This window comes from Camelus dromedarius, chromosome 14 (genome assembly GCF_036321535.1).
Source record: "Camelus dromedarius isolate mCamDro1 chromosome 14, mCamDro1.pat, whole genome shotgun sequence".
NCBI lineage: Eukaryota > Metazoa > Chordata > Mammalia > Artiodactyla > Camelidae > Camelus > Camelus dromedarius.
In genome coordinates, this window is record NC_087449.1 from 42,230,526 (window position 1) to 42,250,659 (window position 20,134).

The window sequence follows — 20,134 nt, forward strand, 5'->3', positions numbered from 1 at the left end:
GTTCCCAGCCGGTAGGCGGACGCGGCAACAGCGGGGACAGATCCCTGGGCTCCAGACCGCAACACCTCCACCAGCCACCCCCATTCGCCGGCCTTCCCCTAACCTCGGATACTCCTCTGAACGCCGCAGCCTCAAAACAGCTCCCCGACTCTTACCTTCGATGCGCACGCTAAAGTCCGGAAGAGGCCCTTTGCTGTTGTGCGTCCTAAGAAGCCTCCCGGAGACCAGGCCCAGAATGCCCAGCGGCTGCCCAAGGACCGCCCCTCCCAGAGGCCTCAGCGGCACCGCTTAGTCCTCGCGAGTCCGCGGATCCCGCGAGAGCCCGTTGGCTGCCGGGCGGAGGAGGGTCCTGATGCAGGATACAGCTCTGGACCGGTCCTTCCCGTGCGCCGCTGGCTGTGCGTGTGTTTTGACTCGGGACGGAATTGTGCTGTCATTTGACCTATAAGCGACTCCCAGCCATCGGTAGCCACTAGCCATGTTTAGCTCTTAAGCACTTGAAATGTGGCTAGTCCAAAATGAGACGTGCTGTAACTATTAATATACTGTATTTTTAAGACTTAGTTAAAAAAATTAAGTAACTCACTAATAATTGTTATACTGATTACATGTTGAAATGGTAATATTTGGATATATTGAGTTAAATCTATTTTTTAATTAATTTTACTTATTGCTTTTAATTGTATTAATGTGGCGGGTAGAAATTTTTAAATTATTTAATGTGGTTCACATTTGTGTCGTGGCTCACATTATATTTCTCTTGGACAATGTTGCTCTTGAGCAGCAGAACCTACCAGCAGGGAACTTACCTTGCTCAAATTTGTGTTCCCCACAGGTGCTAAAACAATCACTGACATAACTTTAACACGCTTAAGAGAAACCCATTGACAGTATGAGAAGATTCTCGTCACCATGTAAGATCAGCCTCTCCTCAGCCAAACACCAATTTCTGGTCATTGAATAGGGTGTTACTTAGTTGGAGAAAGCCAGAAAAGGTAGCCCTAAGCTAGAAAGTCAGGGGAGATGGGAATAAGTTAAGCACTTAAGACTGAGCCAAGCTTCTGCTAAAAACAGGCAGCCTCAAATGTAGGACATTTGAACCCTTGAATCAATTAGGATTTATTCTTTTATCAGTTTGAAAACCCAAGAGCTCTAGCTTCAGGTGAGGCTTGATCCAGGCATAAAACAGTGTGACCAGAATTGAGATTTCTGTCTCCATTTCTTGGATTTAGTTCCTCTGTGTTTCTCTACTTATTGGCAGCCTCCTTCCTCTTCCACTGCCAGTATCTCCCAGGGCAACAGTCTTCCAGATTTATGTCCAGTGGAAAAACAGGAAGTCCAGAAATTGTCCCATTGACCCTGATTACTGAAACTGGGGTTATATGCTTGTCTTAGCCAGAATCTTCTCAAAAACAGAGCTTGAGGCAAGGACTGGAGGCTTTTTTTTTTTTTAAGGTGCAAACCCATGCTAGCAAGGGCAAGAAAAGAAGGAAGTGTAGCAAGCAACAGTGTGAATCAAATTGAAGTGGTATAGGACTGGCTATTGCTTCATGTCAAGCCATTGTCTTCCATACTGATTCCAGAGTAATTTTGTAAAATTTAAATCCCATGTTAGCACTTTCTGGCCAAAATTCCTGCAGGATAAGGCTGATCTCTTTATTTAGTAAATTTAGCCAAGAATTCAAGTGTTCACCCAAAACTTCACAAAATGTTGTGTAGTATTCCCTGAGGATGTGACACGAACTAAATCTGGGAGGATGAGTAGGAACTAACTAAAGAAGTTGGGCAGAAAGAAGAAAAAACCCCAGCACAGTTGATGAGCAGAAACCATGAAATAGCATGGAATATTTAGAGGACTATGAGCTCTTTATGGCTGGAGAAAAGTATGCTTGGGGGGAAGTTTGGGAGCTACTGCTGGAAAAATAGGCAATGCTCTATACCAATTGTTCTATTAAGGAATCTGTCCTTTATGAGAAACCATTTAGGGATTTCAAACAATAATTTGATTAGTTATGTGTTTTAAATGATCTCTCTAGCAGCAGTGGGGAAGATAGAGAGATGAGTCCATTAAATACAGAAAAAAAAAAAAAACCAGGAATCTATTTAAGCAGTTAGGAAATGCTAAGAGCCTCATTAAAGCACTGACAATGGGACTAGAGAGGATACATACTGAAGAGATCCCAAATAGGATACATAGGACCTAGTGATAGATTAGGGGAAATGATCAATAAGGGAGAGGGAGAAGTATAAACTGGAGAATTGGATGAGGGGTGGTACCATTTCCTGGATTAAGGATTACAGATTTTATTGAAAAAATTGAGTTGAGTTTTGAACATACTGACTTGGAGGTGACTATGAGATACCCAAGTGGAGATATCCAGTGGGATGTTGAATATAATGTTCTGGAGCTCAGGAGAGATTTCTAAGATACAGATGTAGATGTGAGACATGTTGGGATGTTAAAAAGATCAATCAGACAAAATGTATAGCTTGAGAAGACGATATGCCTAAGGACACAGCTCTGGGGAAGAACATTCACATAACCGCAGAAGAAGTGCCTGTGGGTTAAGTAGAATGAATGAATAGGCACTGATAAAAGGCAGAGCCAATGGGTAGGCTCTGAAGCATGACTTTTGAAAGATCTTCTTGGGGCAAAAGGAGATCTAAGAAGTAAAACCCTTATAATGGCAAAGTGCAGATACGTTAAGTTATTAAGGGCAAGTGTTTGGAAAGCTAGACTAACAACTCAGAAAAAGTGCTCGAAAATATGACTCAGGTGAAAGGACATGAGTAATTAAAGAAGAGGATTCTCCATTTCTTCATCTATAAAGTGAGAAGTTCCAATTAGGTGAATTCATAGACTCTCTCCAATTCTAAAGTTCTGATCTGAAGAGCTGGCATTGAAGAGTAAGTAGGATTCGGAACAGCAACCCTTTCTCCTGCTCTCCCACCGCTCCAGCAGCCCTCCCCATCACCCCACCCACCACCTCTTCACGCCATCCACATGGTTCCCACAGAAGCTGCAATCTCTGCCTACAAGTGACTTGTTTAGAGGTGGGCAGCTGACCAAGCTGGGCCAATAAGAGGCCTTCCCCAGGATTTTGAGATAAGCGAGAAAGAGAAGACAGCTTTTCTCTGGGTGATGGAAACTGAAGATAGTAAAATCTAAAGCTGATGGTAAGCATGATTTGCAATGAGGTGTTAAAAAAAATCTAGAATGAAGAAAACACAAAGCAGAGGTGAGAGATGGAGAGAAACCTGTGCCTAGGTTTTCGGTGTTTCAGGTCCTGGTCTCTGTCCACCGTTATACTGTATCACTGCCTTGAATTACAGGAGATACACTAATATCCTTCTATTAACACCTCCCTTTGAGACTTAACTAGCCTCAGTTGATTTCTGTTACTTGCAACTTAGAGTCTCAAGTAACATATTTGATGTAGTCAGAGCCTGTGTGGGAAGGAGAGAAGTAAATGGAAGAAGAAGTTATAAAGAAGACTAGATGTAATGAAGGATCCTAAGTGCCAGGATTTGGTTTATAACTGGAGTAGTGGCTGTGGGGATGGAGATGAGGGGAAATCCATCAACATTTTGCAGAATCACTAAAACTTTAATAAAATTTTACCAGAATGAAAAATGAAACATGTACAAAATCATTGTGGTCCTGACCTTGGCACTCAGCTTTCACAACATAGTAAGCAATGTCAACTAATTAATTAATGCTCATTCATTAATTAATGTTTATTAATTAGACAACTGTGTCCTAGCTCGTTTCTGTCTCCCTCCACATGTGAACTGTAACTTGCTAACATAGCCATCCTTTAAAATGCTACGTGTGGTCAGTTGATCGTCTGTGGTATACCCTGCCATCTTAAGTACCCTGATTCAATTGTCAGTTTTCCTCCGTTCCAAACAAAGGGGTTACAGCCAAGACTATACTTACTAAGGCAGGTGGACCAGTCTCTTTAATGGGACTCTTATTCATCAGACAGTTCCAGGTTCAGAAGTCAGGGACTAGAGCAGTTGGTGGAGGGATGTCTTCTCCTTGTCCAACTGAAACTTTGGTGGGTTTGGCTGCTATTCAATAAGATGCAGATTTCTCTCTGGCTTCAAGGACAGCAAGTGCTGCTCCTTCTGGGGATGCAGCTCACCTGGTACTTCTAGGCTATGTTATTGAGAGAAGCTGATACTTCTTTGATGGATGATGATAGAGCTGTTGGTCCAGGAGATGCTTCAGCACCGGATATGGTTCCTATAGTTCTATGTCTTACTGGTGGGAAAATAAATTGGTCCAATCTCTGTGAAGGTCAGTTTGGCAGTATCCATTATACAAATGCACATAAATCCCAGTTCTGGGAACTTACCCTATGCATGTACTTATATGCGTGAGAAATGAAAATGTTGACTACTCATTGCAAGATCATATAAACAAAAGATCAGAAATCCAAAAAAGTCCATCTGTAGTGAAATGGCTAAAGTATATTCAAATCATGGAATACTCTGCAGCTATGAAAAAGAATGAGTAGGCACTTTATTTACTGATATGGAATGACCTCCATGATATACGGTGAAGCAATAAATGTAACATGCAGATGCATCTGTATAGGAGGCTGCTATTTATTGTTAAAAAGAAAAAATGTGTATTTGCATTCTCTTGGATGTAAACTGAAAAATCTCTGGAAAGGCGCACAAAACACTAGTTATAAAAAACGGTTACTTCTAGGTAAATTTTGTGGTGGGGGATGGAAGAAGGCTTTTCACTTGTAAAAATGACTGTGTCTTATGAACTTCATACCATGTGAAAGTTTTCCCTTTTAAAAAAAATAAAATTTTAATTAAAAAAATAGGGGTGGTGATATTTCAAACAGTAGTTTCCAAATGCCAGTCTGAAAAATCAGTCATTGCCCATGAAGATATTTAATCTACCATGAAATCATAAAAATAATAATGTATGAATTTTCTATTCTGTTGAATTTAATTTGAAGGGTCATCCTTTATTCTTGATTAAGTACTTTGTATGGAGGTATCAGTAGTTACCAATGTAGCATTTATTTACATGGTGGGCAAAATCAGAAGTTGGCATCATTATGTCAATTCCTCAGATTTAGAGTCCTGAAATTCAAAGCATAGAATGACTGATTTAGACTTGGTTTTTGTTCTCATGTTGAATAATCTGTTTTTACGCATTATTTTGGAAGGCATTCCTCCTGTGTATTTCATGGTGTCGAGTAAGAGATGAATTATAGCTGAAGGCTTTTCCACATTCATTACATTCATAAGGTTTTTCTCCTGTGTGATGCCTCTGATGTTTCTTAAAGGATGAATCATGCCTGTAGGCTTTCCCACAGCGGTTGCATTCATACGCTTTCACTCCTGTGTGAACAGTTTTGTGGTTGCTAAGGTGTATCCTCTGCCTAAAGGCTTTCCCACATTCCTTACATTTGTAGGGTCTCTCCCCAGTGTGGATTCTCTGGTGATGCGTCAGATATGCTCTATGACTAAAAGTTTTACAACATGCAGTGCATGCATAGGGCTTCTCCCCAGTATGAATTCTTATATGTTCACTAAGGTGTCTAATCTGTCTGAAGGTTTTGCCACATTCATTGCACGTAAAGGGTTTCTCTCCAGAATGAGTCCTCAAATGTTGGATCAAGCTAATGTTCTGGCTGAAAGCTTTCTGACATTTATCACATATGTAGGGTTTCTCCCCTGTGTGAGTTCTATGGTGCTGATTAAGGGATGAGCGATGTCTGAAGGCTTTGCCACATTCTTCACATTCAAAGGGTTTCTCACCAGTGTGGATTCTCTGGTGTGTTGTAAGGGATGCGCTTTGACTAAAGGCCCTTCCACATTCCTTACACCTGAAAGGTTTCTCACCCGTATGAATTCTCATGTGTTCAGTAAGGTGAATGGGTTGTTTGAAGGCCTTTTCACATATATTACATTCATAGGTTTTTGTTCTTATGTAACTCGTTGGATGGTTAATTACATCTAGTTTGCATCTGTTTCGCCTTCTAGGTGTGTCACACTTACGGTGCTTCTGTTCTATAACAACATCTGAACTCACAATATTTTTGCCGAATTTGTCAGTTTCTTGGCCTCTCCTCTTGTGAGTCAAGATGGGTTGTCTCGCGTCTCTTTCAGGGGTATCATGGTGCCTTTCTAACTCATCATCATATTTGGAGACTTTTCTCCATGTGGAATACATGACATCATCCCTCATGAACTTTCCCATCATCGTGCCGTGATTTAACTGTTTCTGTAAAATGTCGTTCTTTGCAGTTGACGCACTGGTTTCTGTCTTACTCTTCAAGTCTGAAAGAAATGGATAAATGCACATAACTCATCTTCATTATGCTCTGAAAAATCAATTATTATACTGGGTATGGAATAGAGATTTAGATAACAATACATATAAAGTACATGAGATTTTGACTATATTTATATATGGTTATGTAGCCTGGAGAGGAAATGGGAAATTAAATTAAGAAACAATGACAACAGATTTCTACTGTATAGCACAGGGAACTATGTTCAATATCTTGCAGTAACCTATAATGGAAACGAATGTGAAAATGAATATATGTATGTATATGCATGACTGAACTATTATGCTATACACCAGAAACTGACACAACATTGTAAACTGACTATACTTCAATTAAAAAAAAAAGAACAAACAGGGTAAAAGTGTGATTTTTACATACAGAGTTAAAAATTGAACATTTTATTCCTTTTCTATTAATACTAAATAATGAAATTTCAGGGCTGTGTCTTAACAATATGCCTTTTTTTAAAAACTTTTTTTATTGAGTTATAGTCATTTTCCGATGCTGTGTTAGATTCCAGTGTAGAGCACAATTTTTCAGTTATACATGAACATACATATATTCATTGTCACATTTTTTTTTGCTGTGAGCTACCACAAGATCTTGTATATATTTCCCTGTGCTATACAGTATAATCTTATCTATTCTACATATACCTGTCAGTATCTACAAATTTTGAACTAACAATATGTCTTTTTAATTGATAATTACTTTGGAAAACATTCTCAGAAAGATGAAAAGATTTCCCTTTTCCCACTCCAGCCAGTTCAAAAAATGAGGTTTGAAGTAAGAACATTCACAAGAATGTCAAGCTCTCTATTATTGAAACTTGTATTAATATTCACACATTGTTTTGCTTCCTGTAGTTATTCACCTGTCCCAGGAAGTGTTATTTATGTAAGAAACCCAGCCTGCTATGTTGCAACGATTGTTATGTTCTATGAAAATATCCTTTAACCTTTAAAATTCTGACTGTTTTTTTTACTTGATAATTTATTGTACCATGACTAATATTTCAACTGACAGCTCTGTATTCCTGAATAGTGTGACTTCTCGTAGGGTTTTTGATCAACATAGAAGGATCATTAGTACTTCCAAATTCCAAATTCTAAATGAATAGAGGCCATAATAAAGTCTGCGCTCTGCAGGCCCCCAAATAGGGAAAGAGGAAGAGAAGAAGAGGAGAGGGAGAGAGAGAACAGGCCATCTATGACCCCCTCCAATTCAGTATCCAAGCTGAAGCAGGTCCAAGCTAGGGGAGGAGAGAAGATTTAACTTTGAGGTTGGGAGTTTTTATTATTGCACCGAACTAAACATTTCACTAAAATCAGACTGTTCTTGTTATTTAAAGGGACTGGACTATCTACAGGACCTCTTTGAGATTTCACCCAGAGGCAGGGAAAGAACATTTGTGGTAGCTTTTATTATTATTTTCATTATTATAAGTTGAAAAAGACAAATCCCAGGAGAATGGACAAATGATTGGAATTAATAACAGAGTGAAACAAGGTGGCTGGCTAGAAGATCAAAACCAATCATGTTATTACACACTAGCAGCAAAGAGGAGGCATCATTTAAAAAATTTATAGCATCTGCAATAGCAACAAAATGTAGGTTCTTCAGGACGAATCTGACGAAGGATGTACCATGTGTAAAAGACCTTTTATGGGGGAAAATTCTGAAACTATTTTTTTGTATTGGTAAATATCAATTAGTGGAGCAATATACCATGTTCCTGGACAGGAGGACTCACTGTCATACTATTAATTTTGCCCCCCCCAAATTGATCTATAAATTCAAGTCTATTCCAGTCAATGTGTATGTGTGTAATCTGACACATGCATTATGTAATTCAAATGGAAAAGCATGGGGCTGACAACAGCCAGGATGATTTTGAAGAACAAGATATTAAGTCTCACTATGAAATACAATAATTAAGACAGCTTGGCATTACAGTAGGGATAGAAAATAGAAAAATGGAACAGAATAGAGTCCAGAAATAGACTCAAGGAAACCTGGCAGGTGACAGAGTGGCATTAACTATTCAATAAATGGTTCCTGGACTGATTATCCACATGGAAAAGGTGAAACAAGATCCTCACCTCACACTACATAAAAAATAAATTCAGATTTAAACCTAAATAGGAAAAGCAAAATTTAAAAATGATCAAATAACATATATATTTTTCTATATATCAGTAAGGAAAAAAATAGAAAAACTGGCAAAGGATATAAACAGGTAATTTACAAAAAAGAAATCCTGGATGGATGGCCAGTAAACATGAAAAATATGCTCCCTCTTATTAGTCATCAGGAAAATGAAAGAAACAACAAAATACCATATTCACCCACTAAATTTATAAAAATGTGAAAGGTTGACAATGCCAAGTGTTGACAAAGATGCTGAGTTCTGGAAACGCTTAAAACCTGCAATTGGTGCAACTACATTGAAGAGCAATTTGGTGAGACCTAGCAAAACAGAGGTGCATCTCCTCCATGGCCCAACAAGTCTGCTTCCAGCAAGTATCCCAGGGAAACACTTGCTTATATGCATGAGAATATACATACACGAAGATTTACTGCAGCATCTTTGTAACCCCCAAATTCAGGAACACTACAAATGTCTATCAACAGGAAAATGGATAAAGTGTAGTTTATGAATACAATGGAAATGAATGAACCAGAGCAATATGGGTAAATATCAACAGTGTTGAAAGAGAAAAGCAAGTGGGAGAAGCATATATACCGTTTATTTAAAGAATAAGAACATGCAAAATAGTATTATATATTGTCCGGGGATATACACCACATGACATAAAAGTATGAAGACACATATAGCAATGAAAATATTTAACCTCAGAAGAGCTGGTTATTTCAAAAGGTAAGAGGGAGACAGTGGGGCTTCAACTCTTCTATTTCTTAATCCAACTGGAAGCTACACAGAAATTTATAATTTTCTCTATGCCTTTCTGAATGTCTAAATATTTCATAATAAAAGCAAAGTTAAGGAGATTGTTAAAGACCACTGGACTTGATGAGAAGGAATCCTGTGGTAATTTTTCTTGCAGAAATTTCCATAACAAAGTAGTTGTCACAATAGATTAAGATACATGAGTCAAAAAGCAAGTGAGAACAGAATTGGGATTGTAAAATGGAAGTTGGGGGACTGTGGAGACAGAATGCAAGAGAGAAGAGTAAAGATCTGTAGAATGCGATGGCAGTCCTGACCAGAGATCTGTTTTCTGTGAGGAGAGACGACGTACATCTGATTGCTTAAGAAAGGAACTCTCGATTGGCAGACTTTAGGATGCTGAAGAAAGAGGAAAAATCAAGTTTAACCTTAATGAAGAGAAGACTTCTCTTCCCTCCAACTCCAGAGAGAGCTTTGCAAGGTCAGTTGAAGGAAAAGGGTGGCAAAGGGAGGGGTGAAATCGGGTTCAGTGCTTGTCCACTGGCCTCAGCCTTCCCCACAGCCTGGGGAGATGTGGGGCTCTCTGGCCTATATATTGGTTGCCTGAATGTTCTTATACACATGTCCCGTGAATGCAGTTCATATCAGGTGGTAGGGACTATGATGAATGTGTTTTTTGTTTGTTTGTTTGTTCTGTTTGTTTTTTTGGGGGGGAATTAGGTTTGTTTGTTTGTTTATTTAATGGAGGTACTGGGGATTGAACATAGGACCTCATGCATGCTAAGCATGCACTCCACCACTGAGCTATGCTCTCCCCCTCTCTGGCCTACATATTAAAAGGTACCATCTGCCTTGGTCTCACCTGAACTCAGATCTCCTGGGCCTTCTTTCTCTGTCATCCATGGCTCCTCTCCTTTCTCCAACTGGGAAATCACACTAGGTTTGGAAAGTTGATATCCTGCTTATGGAGTGAAAAAAGAGTATGAATATTTCTGCTAAGGTTGAAGAACCATCCCTAGCATGTAGTTCCAGTCATCTGGCATTTAGGGTCTCTCAAAATGGAAAGGGGCACTGCAGCACGTCTTTCTATTCTCGTTCTACAAAGTAAAATTGTTCCCCCAAGAAAGGAGGTTCAGATACGCTCTAGCTTGATTTTCAAAGGAATGAGATATCTATCTCCAATACTGAACCCAAGGCCAAACTCCAGGGAATCCACAACATTTAATAATTAAGAAATTATGACTCTCCTGTAATAGGCAGGTTTCTGGATGTAGGTTTAGCCCATCCTTACCCACTGAGACTAGGTGCCCATAGTTCTCCAGCATCACTTCCCGGTACAGATTCTGGTGATCAGGGGCCAGCTGCTTCCACTCCTCCTGGGTGAAGTCCACACATATGTCCTTGAAGGTCAACAGTTCCTAGAACATCAAATATATTCCTTTTCAGTCAGACCACCTCCATCAAGGTCCAAGATGTCTGACAGTACTCTAAATCCTGAGAGATTCTAAACTGGATTTACTGGGAGCCTCCTCTGGATCTGTTTGGCGATTCTCTGGAGATTAAGTAACTAAATATAGAGAAGTAAGAAGTAAATATAAATAAGTAACTAAATATAGAGGATAGATGGTCATATGTGTCTTAGAAAAAAATGAAGTAGGATAGGGAAAACAGGGAGAGTCACAGTGAGGACCTTTCGTGCAGAATAGCTGGGGAAGGACTTCCTGCAAGGGTGCTATTTGACCAGAGACATGAATTCAGTGAGGAAGAGCCACATGGACATCTGAGGGGACAGCATTCCAGGCAGGGACAAAAGACCTGAGGTGAGAGCATCCTTGGCTTGTCTGAGGAACAAGAGAGTGGCCAGCATTGCTGGAGGTGGGCTAGCAAAGGGGAGAATGGGAGGAAATGAGATCAGAGGGGCTGGGGGAGGGGAGAGAGAGGCTTTCAGCACTTACTGTCACAAAGAAACCAGTGTGTTCCTGCCGAGCTGAAATTCTGGGGCCCTGCTGGAGTTTAATGCAAGATGAACAGAACTGTCTGGAACTGCGGTCTTACCTCTCCTTAGCTCAAATACTGAAGGGATTAAAACGGATCAGCCCCTCAGCAGAGGTAGCTGGGTTAATCAGAAGTGAACTCAAAGTGTATGTCAGCCAGAACACAGCCACAGCTCTAGGGAAAACATGAATACTCAGTCCCTCACCTTAACCACCAGTCAGAGGAAAGACCTTAGAGTCTTCTGGAAATAAACAGAACAGACCAAACAAACAGACTATATCTATCTATCTATCTATTCATATATATATATTATTTTTTGGTGCTCAGTGGATATTTATTCACTTCACTTGATTTGATTTGATGTTGAGACTAGTTCATTGCTTCTTCCACTCAGTTTTTTTTTAAACTTCTTTTTAATTGAAGTATAGTCAGTTTACAATGTTGTATCAGTTTCTGTATTTGACATCTTGTAGTAGCTTAAGGTGAAAAGGAATATGAAAACGAATATATGTATATTCATGTATTTTTAATTTGTTAATTATTTATTAAGAGAAACTAGTCCTTAGCCCAGATATTCACGTTTCAGTTGAGGAACACAGGTCAGGGATAAACCTCCATGGAACTCAACCGAAAGAAATTCTTCACATTCCAAAATCACTTTGCACTCTGAAAGATACCCACCTTCCTCATCTCCTCAAAACCTTTCATGGAATCCTAATTTCTGCAGAAATCTGCATATGCCTTCTTTCTTGGTTCAGCCACAGCAAACTTATAGTAAGCTGCAACCCCCAGGGATACAACAAATGTTCCAACAATATGAAATCACAGATGCTTGGCCAAAAGGCCATGCATCCGAAGTTTTGTCGAAGAGAGTTAATCTCCTCAACACCAAAGTCCTTCCAGGCTGATGGAGAAATGGGCCTACCTATGCATACGTCATTCTCCTCTGTTCTTTTATACACAATATCTGAATTGCAATAAAAAAAATTATTAGATATGTAAAGAAGGAAGAAAATCTGACCTATAAACAAGAAAATAAAAATCAAAAGAAGCAAAATCCCAGGTAACCAGGTCACTGGAATTAGCAGACAAGAAGTTTAAAGCAATTATTTAAATGTATGTTGAAGAATTTATAATAAAATATGAATAGGTGAAAACACCAGGGTAACCGAGGAGAAAGAAAGGCTAAAAAAGAACTGAAAGAAAATTCTACAACTGGCAAATAAAAGATCTGCAAAATTTACTGGCTACGCTGAATAGCAGATTGGACCCTGATGAAGACAAGATCAGTGAAACTTAAGGCAGGTCAATAGAAAGTATACAAACTGAAACACCAAGAGAGAGAGAAAGAGAGAGAGAAAACCCTGTGATAATATCAAATAGTCTAATATATATGTAGTTAGAATCTCAGAAGAAGAAGAGAGAATGGGTAAAAAAAAAAAAAAAGTATTTGAAGAAATAAAGGCCAAACAAATTTCCAAATTTAATTTAAAAACATTAACCCATGAATCCAAAAGCTCAACAAACCATCCCCCCCCAAAAAAAACTCAAAAAAAAAGTACTACGTCTATGCACCTCATTAAAACTTCTGAAGAGCAAAGATAAAAGGGAAGATCATAAAAGTAGTGAAAAGAAGGTAGGAAAGGAGAAACAAACAAACAAACAAAAAAACAAGAAAAGTTGGTATAAAACAAAGAAACGAACAGAAAGACATCACATTTATGGGAAGAATAAGAATAATAGCTGACTTTTCATCCGAAACAATACAAGCTAAAAGATCATGGAACATCTTTAGTGTTTAAAGGGAAAAACAGCCACCCTAGAACTCTATATCCAGTAAAAGACCCTCAAATAGGAAGACCACATAAAGACAGATGCTGCGAGAATTTGTCACCAGAATACCCACACTACAGGAAATGCTAAGAGATGTTCTTTAGGCTGAAGGGAAATGATGCCATTTAGAAACTTGGAACTAAAGGAAGGAATGAAAAGTGCCTGAATTGGTAAATATGTGGGCAAATATGAAAGACTCGATTTTTTTCCTTTTCTTAATTCCTTATAAGACAATTTACTGTTAAAAGCAAAAATAAGAACAATGTACTGTGGGGTGGATAACATGTAAAGAGAGAGGCGCGATGACAATACACAAAGAATGGGAAGGGTAAGTGGGGAAATGAGGCTTTCATATTATATGTGAAGCAGTATAATATTCAATGGTGACATGTTAAAAATGCATATTGTAAAAATATGAAAATGAATATATGTATGTACATGCATGACTGGGACATTGTGCTGTACACCAGAAACTGACACATTGTAATTGATTGTACTTCAATAAAATAAATAAATAAATAAATAAAAATTTTAAAATGCATATTGTAATGGCTAGAGCAACCACTAAAAACAGATCAAAGAAGTATAGCTATAAAAGTCACTAGAGGACATAAAATGGAATATTAAAAGACTACACAACCTAAAAGAAGGCAGGAGAGGAGCAACCAAGAAACAAACAATAGATTTGACAAACAGCAAACAAAGAACAAGAGTATACACTTAAATCCCACCATATCAATGATTATGTAACTGTAAATGGGCTAAGCAAGCAAGACCCACCTATATTTAAGAAGGTCACACTTTTAATATAAAGACACAGATAGGTTAAAAGTAAAAGAATGGATAAAGCTATTCCATACAAACAATAACTAAAAGAACACTGAAGGAGCTACGTTAAATCAGATAAACTGGGCTAAGGAAAAAGAATATTATTAGGCATAAAGAAGAAATATTTCATAGTGATAAATGGTCAATTCATCAAGAAGACAACAATCCTACACGTTTCAGAATTCAAAATAAATAAAATAGAGTTGACATAACTAAAGGGAGATTTAGACCCTTTAATTAACCACATTAATTAGAGATTTCAACACTCCTTTCAGTAAATGAGAGAAGTAGACAAAAATTCATCAAAGATATAGTTTGAACAACCTATCAGCCAACTTAACCTAATTGACATTTATAGACTACTACCAACAACTGCAGTATATAGATTTCTTTTTTAAAATAAACTCTTTGAGATTATACATTTATTATATATTAATATAATTTCATTATAGATTTATATGCAGTTATAAGAAATAATGCAGAGATCCCATGTATTCTCTACTAGGGGCAAAACAGAGCTTTGACTGGAAAGGGGCACAAGGGAACATTCTGAGATGGTGGAAATGTTCTGTATCTTGATTTGGTTACATGGTGTATAAATATGTCAAAATAGAACTAAACACTTTCTTAAGTGTATTTTCCTATACGTAAACTAGAGCTCAATTTTAAGAAGTTTAATCTTTTCCAGTGCTAAAAATCCCATCAGTTTCTGATATATGTCAGGAGATAAAAAATCAGAATTCCAGATAAGTTGAATGTGGAGATAACTCTTCAAACATTAGACTATTATTACTGCTTCTATATTACTGGAAATACTCCTGGAATGCATTTCAGTCCTACAGGGTGTTAGTATCTGAATTAGCTGAGGAAACTGGGATTGTAAACACCTAAAAAAAAACACTGAGCAAGTAGATACAAGAGATAAGTTCAAATCCTATACTACTTTCAGAACTCAGGTTCTTCTCTCTTAAAACTCTTCTGTCCTTGAATAACATCACTTACTCAAGTCCTCATCTCTCATTTATTTCATAGTTTTCCTTTTGTTTCACTTCCACTTCCACCAGGCAGTGAGGACACCGTTTCCACACCCTGCTGTAACCACACAGCGTGTCTAATGTGTGTGGTCTGACCATTTCTTCTCCACTCATGTCTCCTTTGGCTGCAGTTTCAGCTCTGCTCCTGGTACTATTCTAAGAACCACCTCATGAAGTGATATGTGCACCTCACGAAGAATGTCAGAACTTTCTTTCTCACAAGTTTTAAGTATAAAATACTCATAAAAATTAAGGTTTAGCTTAGATCCCAGGGGTATCTGTTGGGTTTTAGGGGCTAGAATTATGTCACTCGTTTTGCTTTCTCTACAGAAGTTTTCACAATGTTAGACCTAGATGTCAGTTAGAAACAAGCTTTCTATGAGTAGAGAAACTGCTGCCACTGGGGCCCAGTTTTCTATACGAGAGCAACTTGCACTGAGCTCCCTGGGTTGAACTTGTTAGCCTCAACACACCCCAACTCCAAAACAAAAGGCAAGTTATAATCTTAAAAACCAAGAAGCATGTCAAGAAAGTGACAGGAAACTCCAACCCACCTGGAATTTTGCTGTCGGGGACCTGGGGGTCACTTCATCCTTTAAACTTCCTCCATGGGTCTCATCAGCATCCTGAGACAGCAGAGCTGAAGAAGGAAAAGAGCTATGAAGTTTGTATCTCCCCAAATCCCCCAAATAGAAAAGCTGCCTGCAGACCTGCTGAATGTGGCTCCTCTCTCATACATTCACAAAGAGGGACACTGAGAGTGACTCAAGAGCAGACTGGAGCCTCCTTAGTGAGGAGGAGCTGCAGGGCATTGCTTTGGGCATTAATATTTCCCAATGGTCGATGATGGTCCAAAAGCACAGATCCACCAGACCATGCCTTTGTTCAAAGATTCCTGACAAGGAAGAACAATATAGACACTTCCCATGGACTTCAAGGCGCTCTACAAGCTGCCTGAAGCGTTTCTCCCCAGCACTGATTTCCTCTAACCACCATCCTTTACCTGTGGGACACATGTCAACCACATTCTTAACCCTGTTAGACTGGAAGAGTCTCCATTCTCTGAACCACTTTTCAAGGTACCCAACTTTTGTATCCTTTCTCTGACTCTTCCATCAAAAACTTAGACAGTATGACTGAAAAACTGTGCTGAACACTGGAATTTGACACAACATTGTAAAATGATTATAAATCAATAAAAAATGTTAAAAAAAAAACTTAGACATCTTCTAAAGCCCAGTTTAATAGCATCTGCTTTGTGAAAACTGCTCTAAGTACAATCAGAAGATTGTTTCCTGTCTCCTGTCTTCCACAACAATTTTACCATAGAATATTCTTGGGCTCCATTCTATTCTTTTGATCTGGGTATGTGTCTGTTTCTATCAACTCATAATTAGCATTAGGGATCATTACTCATTTTTCCATCTGTCAGGATGCTTAGCAAAGACCCTGCCTGACAGAGCTAGAATACAGTAAATACAGGCTGAATCTGAAGACTTAAAGGTATGAACTAAGAGACCACATAAAACATAGGAATTCCTCTGTCCATCCATCTATCCTGATCAGACCACTAAATAATGTGTAACCTTGGACATGTTTCCCACTGAACTCATACATTTAAAGATAAAATGAGAGTAACCAAGCATGTCATTCCTTCCACTTTGCAGGAGAGGAAAAGAAAGAAAAAATATTGGTTTGGGGCTAAAATGACTGAAACTTAAGAAGGAAAACCACTGGAGGGCTTAAGGGGGTAGAAACCTTTGACCCCGCTGTCTGTGAATCGCACGGATACACTTGGGAGCCGCTGGTGGGTAACACCCTGGATTCTGTCTTCTGTCATGTATTTATTTGAGGATAGGGGATGGGAGCAGCATGGGGAACATGTGACCAGGATTCAGTGCTGAGAGCCCAACATTTTCTCTCATAGCAGTCCCGTCCCCAAAGCCATAAGCATGAGCCCCAAGGAAGTGCTTTCCTCCAATTTTCTCCCCAAGGGGCTCCAACCATGAAGTGTGTACCTATCTTTCCACACATAACTTGAGAACCCTTCCCCCTCCTCCCTCCCGAGTCCATCATTCTACCCTCACCTTCTCCTTCAAACATCTTCGTCACATCCTCCCACAGGGGCGGCCCCTCCTTGGCCTTCTCTGGATGGTGCAGCTTCACCCAGGTGCTGGTGTCTGTGGGCAGGGTGATCAGGAGCTGCTGCAGCATGATGCTGCTGCCTGACTGGCCTTGTCCACTTCCCAGTGAGGAACCGGCCAGAGCCTATGCTGAGAGGCATCAAAGTTGCATGGTCCTCCTCTGATCACAGCCTCCTGCCCTCAGGACTTTGGCGTGTCCCTGCGGCAGGAGAACCTGGTGGCTCCTAGAGGCTGATGTGGCTTTAACAGCTCTGAAACACTGGCTCCTCTCTTAAATCAAGTACTGCCTCCTTGGGAGGCAGCCGGTTGAGTAGGTCTGAGTACATGCTTCTTTATATTCTTCTAGCAGAGAAAAAGGCAGGAGACGAGGGATCCAGAAAACTGATCATACAGCTCCAACCTCCAGAACTTGCAGAAATATACTTAGAGCTGCAAAAGATCCAAAAACAAGGATTTGGCATCAATATGGGAATAAGTAGAACCAATGCTTTGCATGTGGCTCTATCTCCCAGTTACACACACACACACACACACACACACAGCCAAAGACCCACACACACTCAGAGGCTCTGCCTTGACCTCCCTCCTTGTAAGCACATGTATCTTCTGCCTGGACACAGATTTGGGAGTTAAGAGGATAAGCTTAGACCTCAGACAGCCTGGGTTAGAATTCTGACATTTGTACTTAAAAGCTCTAAGGTACTTCAACTCTCTGAGCTTCAGTTTCTTCATCTAGAAAATGGGGATAATTGTACTTCATAGGGTGCACTGATTAATTGAAAAAATGTTTGCATACAGTAAACCCTTAATAAACATTATTATAGACCTTTTGCTTTAATGTTGCATCACAGCATTATCTAAGTTTAAAAAAAAAACAATTACAGATCTGAATTTAAAGTCTGAGTATCTCAGCTGATGGAACAATCACATAGCCAAGTTTTCACATGGGCAAGCAGTGACAGACACATTGCCACCCACATGGATGTCCAGCAGTGGCAGCTCCTCTAAACCTCTCTGTTAAGACGCACCCTGGTTTCAGAAAATGTAAAAATTGGGGGAGAGGGGTATGACTTCAAATGGAGGAAGTAGAGAACTTGATGTATAATGAGGACTATTGCAGAACTGTTTGTAAAGGGAAAATTTGGAAACAACCCAAATCTATCATCCCATCGAACCCCCTGGCATCTGAACAGGTCTCCACAGCGACCAGATCCAGTGTACCTGGGCCCCAAGAACAGTCCTAGTGTTAGCTCCGTGGAAAGAAAGCCGGCCTAATTTTTTGAAGTTTGTGGGACAGGGTATTTGGCTTCTTTTTGTTTTTAGCTGTGACTGATGCAGAGAAAGGAGCCTATGGATTGGAGCATGTGGAAAATATCCTGCCCCTGAATATATAAAATGTAAAATGGTTTGCAACCCAAGTGGAGAAACTTTCAAATCTTACTTAGGAAACAGTTAAAGACAGAGAAGCTTTATTTCGAGGATGCCCCTTCTCATTGCTCCCAGATATGCCTACCTCGGTCTTACAGACTTACAGACACAGGCTGCGAGCGTAGCCTCCTACTCACCAGACCGGCCTCGGAAGCTGGTAGGATCAGAGATGGGGGCGCGAGAGCACCCGTTCTTGAGGCTTTCAGCTCCAGAGGGTGTCTCTTTAGAGAAGACTGGGGATAACAGACTTTGTTCTTTCCCGGCCTTTTATAGGCAGATCGCACCCCTACCCAACACAATGATTCTTCAAAAATCGCCCAACGTTCACACAGGCTTCCTTCGGAACCCCAGAGGACTGTCGGCCTCCGGACTGGGTGGGGGTCTTTTCCAAATTCCCCAGAGGCGGCCTAGGGCAGGTGCTGCGGCACCAGATCCCCCACTGCCCCTCCAAGGTGTCCTTTCCCAGCCGCACCCTCAGGAGAGGAGCTTTGGGGACCGCAATGGGACGGGTGCCTCGAACCGGCTTTCCGCAGACAGGGGCGAGGATGCACCTCGCCGACTGCTGTTCTGATGCCGGGCCGGCGGCAGCGGCCAGATCCACCGGCGCCGCGCCTCCTGGGCCCCAGCCCTGGTATCCCGGCGCCTCCGCCCTCCCGACGCGGCTTGGCCTTTGCCCGCACCCCGGGTCGCCCTCACCCCAGCCCGGGCAGCCCCGGGTGCGGTCCCTGGACACAGCAGTGTAGCCACCAACCCCAGAGCCCGCGCGTCTTCCGGCGGGTTCCGCACGCCCAGCCGCCGGCTCCGCCCATGGGGAGCAGCCGAGGGCCCCGCCCTCTCGGGGAGGCAGGCGCTCGTGAAAACCCGGAGTCCGGAACCCGAGGAGCGCGCCCCCCCGAGGGCTGCCAGTCCCTGGACAGCCCCACCCTGGCAGATCGCCCTCGTTTCCTGACAGAGGTCCCAAGAGAACACTTGGCCGCCCAGCTCTTCCGGTGGAGAAGCCCTTTCTCTGTCATTCATTCATTCATTCATTCATTTGTGCAACAACTATCTTCTGAGAGCCTAAATCCTCCACACATTGCTGCAGGCTCCAAGGAGATCCCAGTCATCAAAACACAGTCTCTTCTTTCTTCGATCTTAATTCTAGCAGAACTAAATAGATAATAATAATGTGGAATGGGAAGGTTGCCTGTCATTCCAGTAAACAACCAATTGCCCACCATGAAGCCATCAGCCACGGATGGTGCACCCTGAGGGGAATTCAGGCTGGAGAAAAACAGGAAACATTCTGTGCTCTGGATACTGGCCCCAGATAGTTACCAGATGCATATCTAAGGAATAACTTCAATAAGCCCAGACTCTTCTATTTTCCTATACATAGAACAGCACTAAAATCATTAACTTGAGATGTCTGGGTGTTTTTGTGATTAACAGTAATCTTTTTATGTTTGACTACATGATTCTCTTCAGCAAAAACTCCTATGTATCCTGGCTCCCCTCTTCTGAGCAGTTCCTCAGAGCTATCTGAGAGCCTGTCTCCCAGGCTATAGTCCTCAGTAAGGTCCTCAAGTAAAAATTAACTCACATCTTTCAGGTTGTGCATTTTTCTTCAGTCCACAATAAATAGAAAAATAAAGA

The 20,134-nt window shown here is 40.6% G+C and overlaps 1 protein-coding gene across 2 annotated transcripts; it reads right to left on the minus strand.

Moving 5' to 3' along the window:
- Nucleotides 1–4,963: 4,963 nt before the first annotated feature.
- ZFP69 (ZFP69 zinc finger protein) lies at nucleotides 4,964–19,271 on the minus strand. 2 transcript variants are annotated; one of them, XM_010996952.3, is made up of 6 exons: nucleotides 18,637–19,271; nucleotides 17,015–17,500; nucleotides 15,482–15,567; nucleotides 10,529–10,655; nucleotides 10,100–10,195; nucleotides 4,964–6,312 (listed from the first exon to the last, which is right to left on the minus strand). In XM_010996952.3, exons 2-6 carry the CDS (start codon nucleotides 17,139–17,141, stop codon nucleotides 5,177–5,179), a joined length of 1,572 nt encoding a protein of 523 aa, XP_010995254.1. In that variant the 5' UTR covers nucleotides 17,142–17,500; nucleotides 18,637–19,271; the 3' UTR covers nucleotides 4,964–5,176. The 2 variants fall into 2 exon arrangements, with proteins under 2 accessions (XP_010995254.1, XP_031320748.1); XM_031464888.2 differs by having other exon boundaries at nucleotides 10,100–10,198.
- Nucleotides 19,272–20,134: the final 863 nt, after the last annotated feature.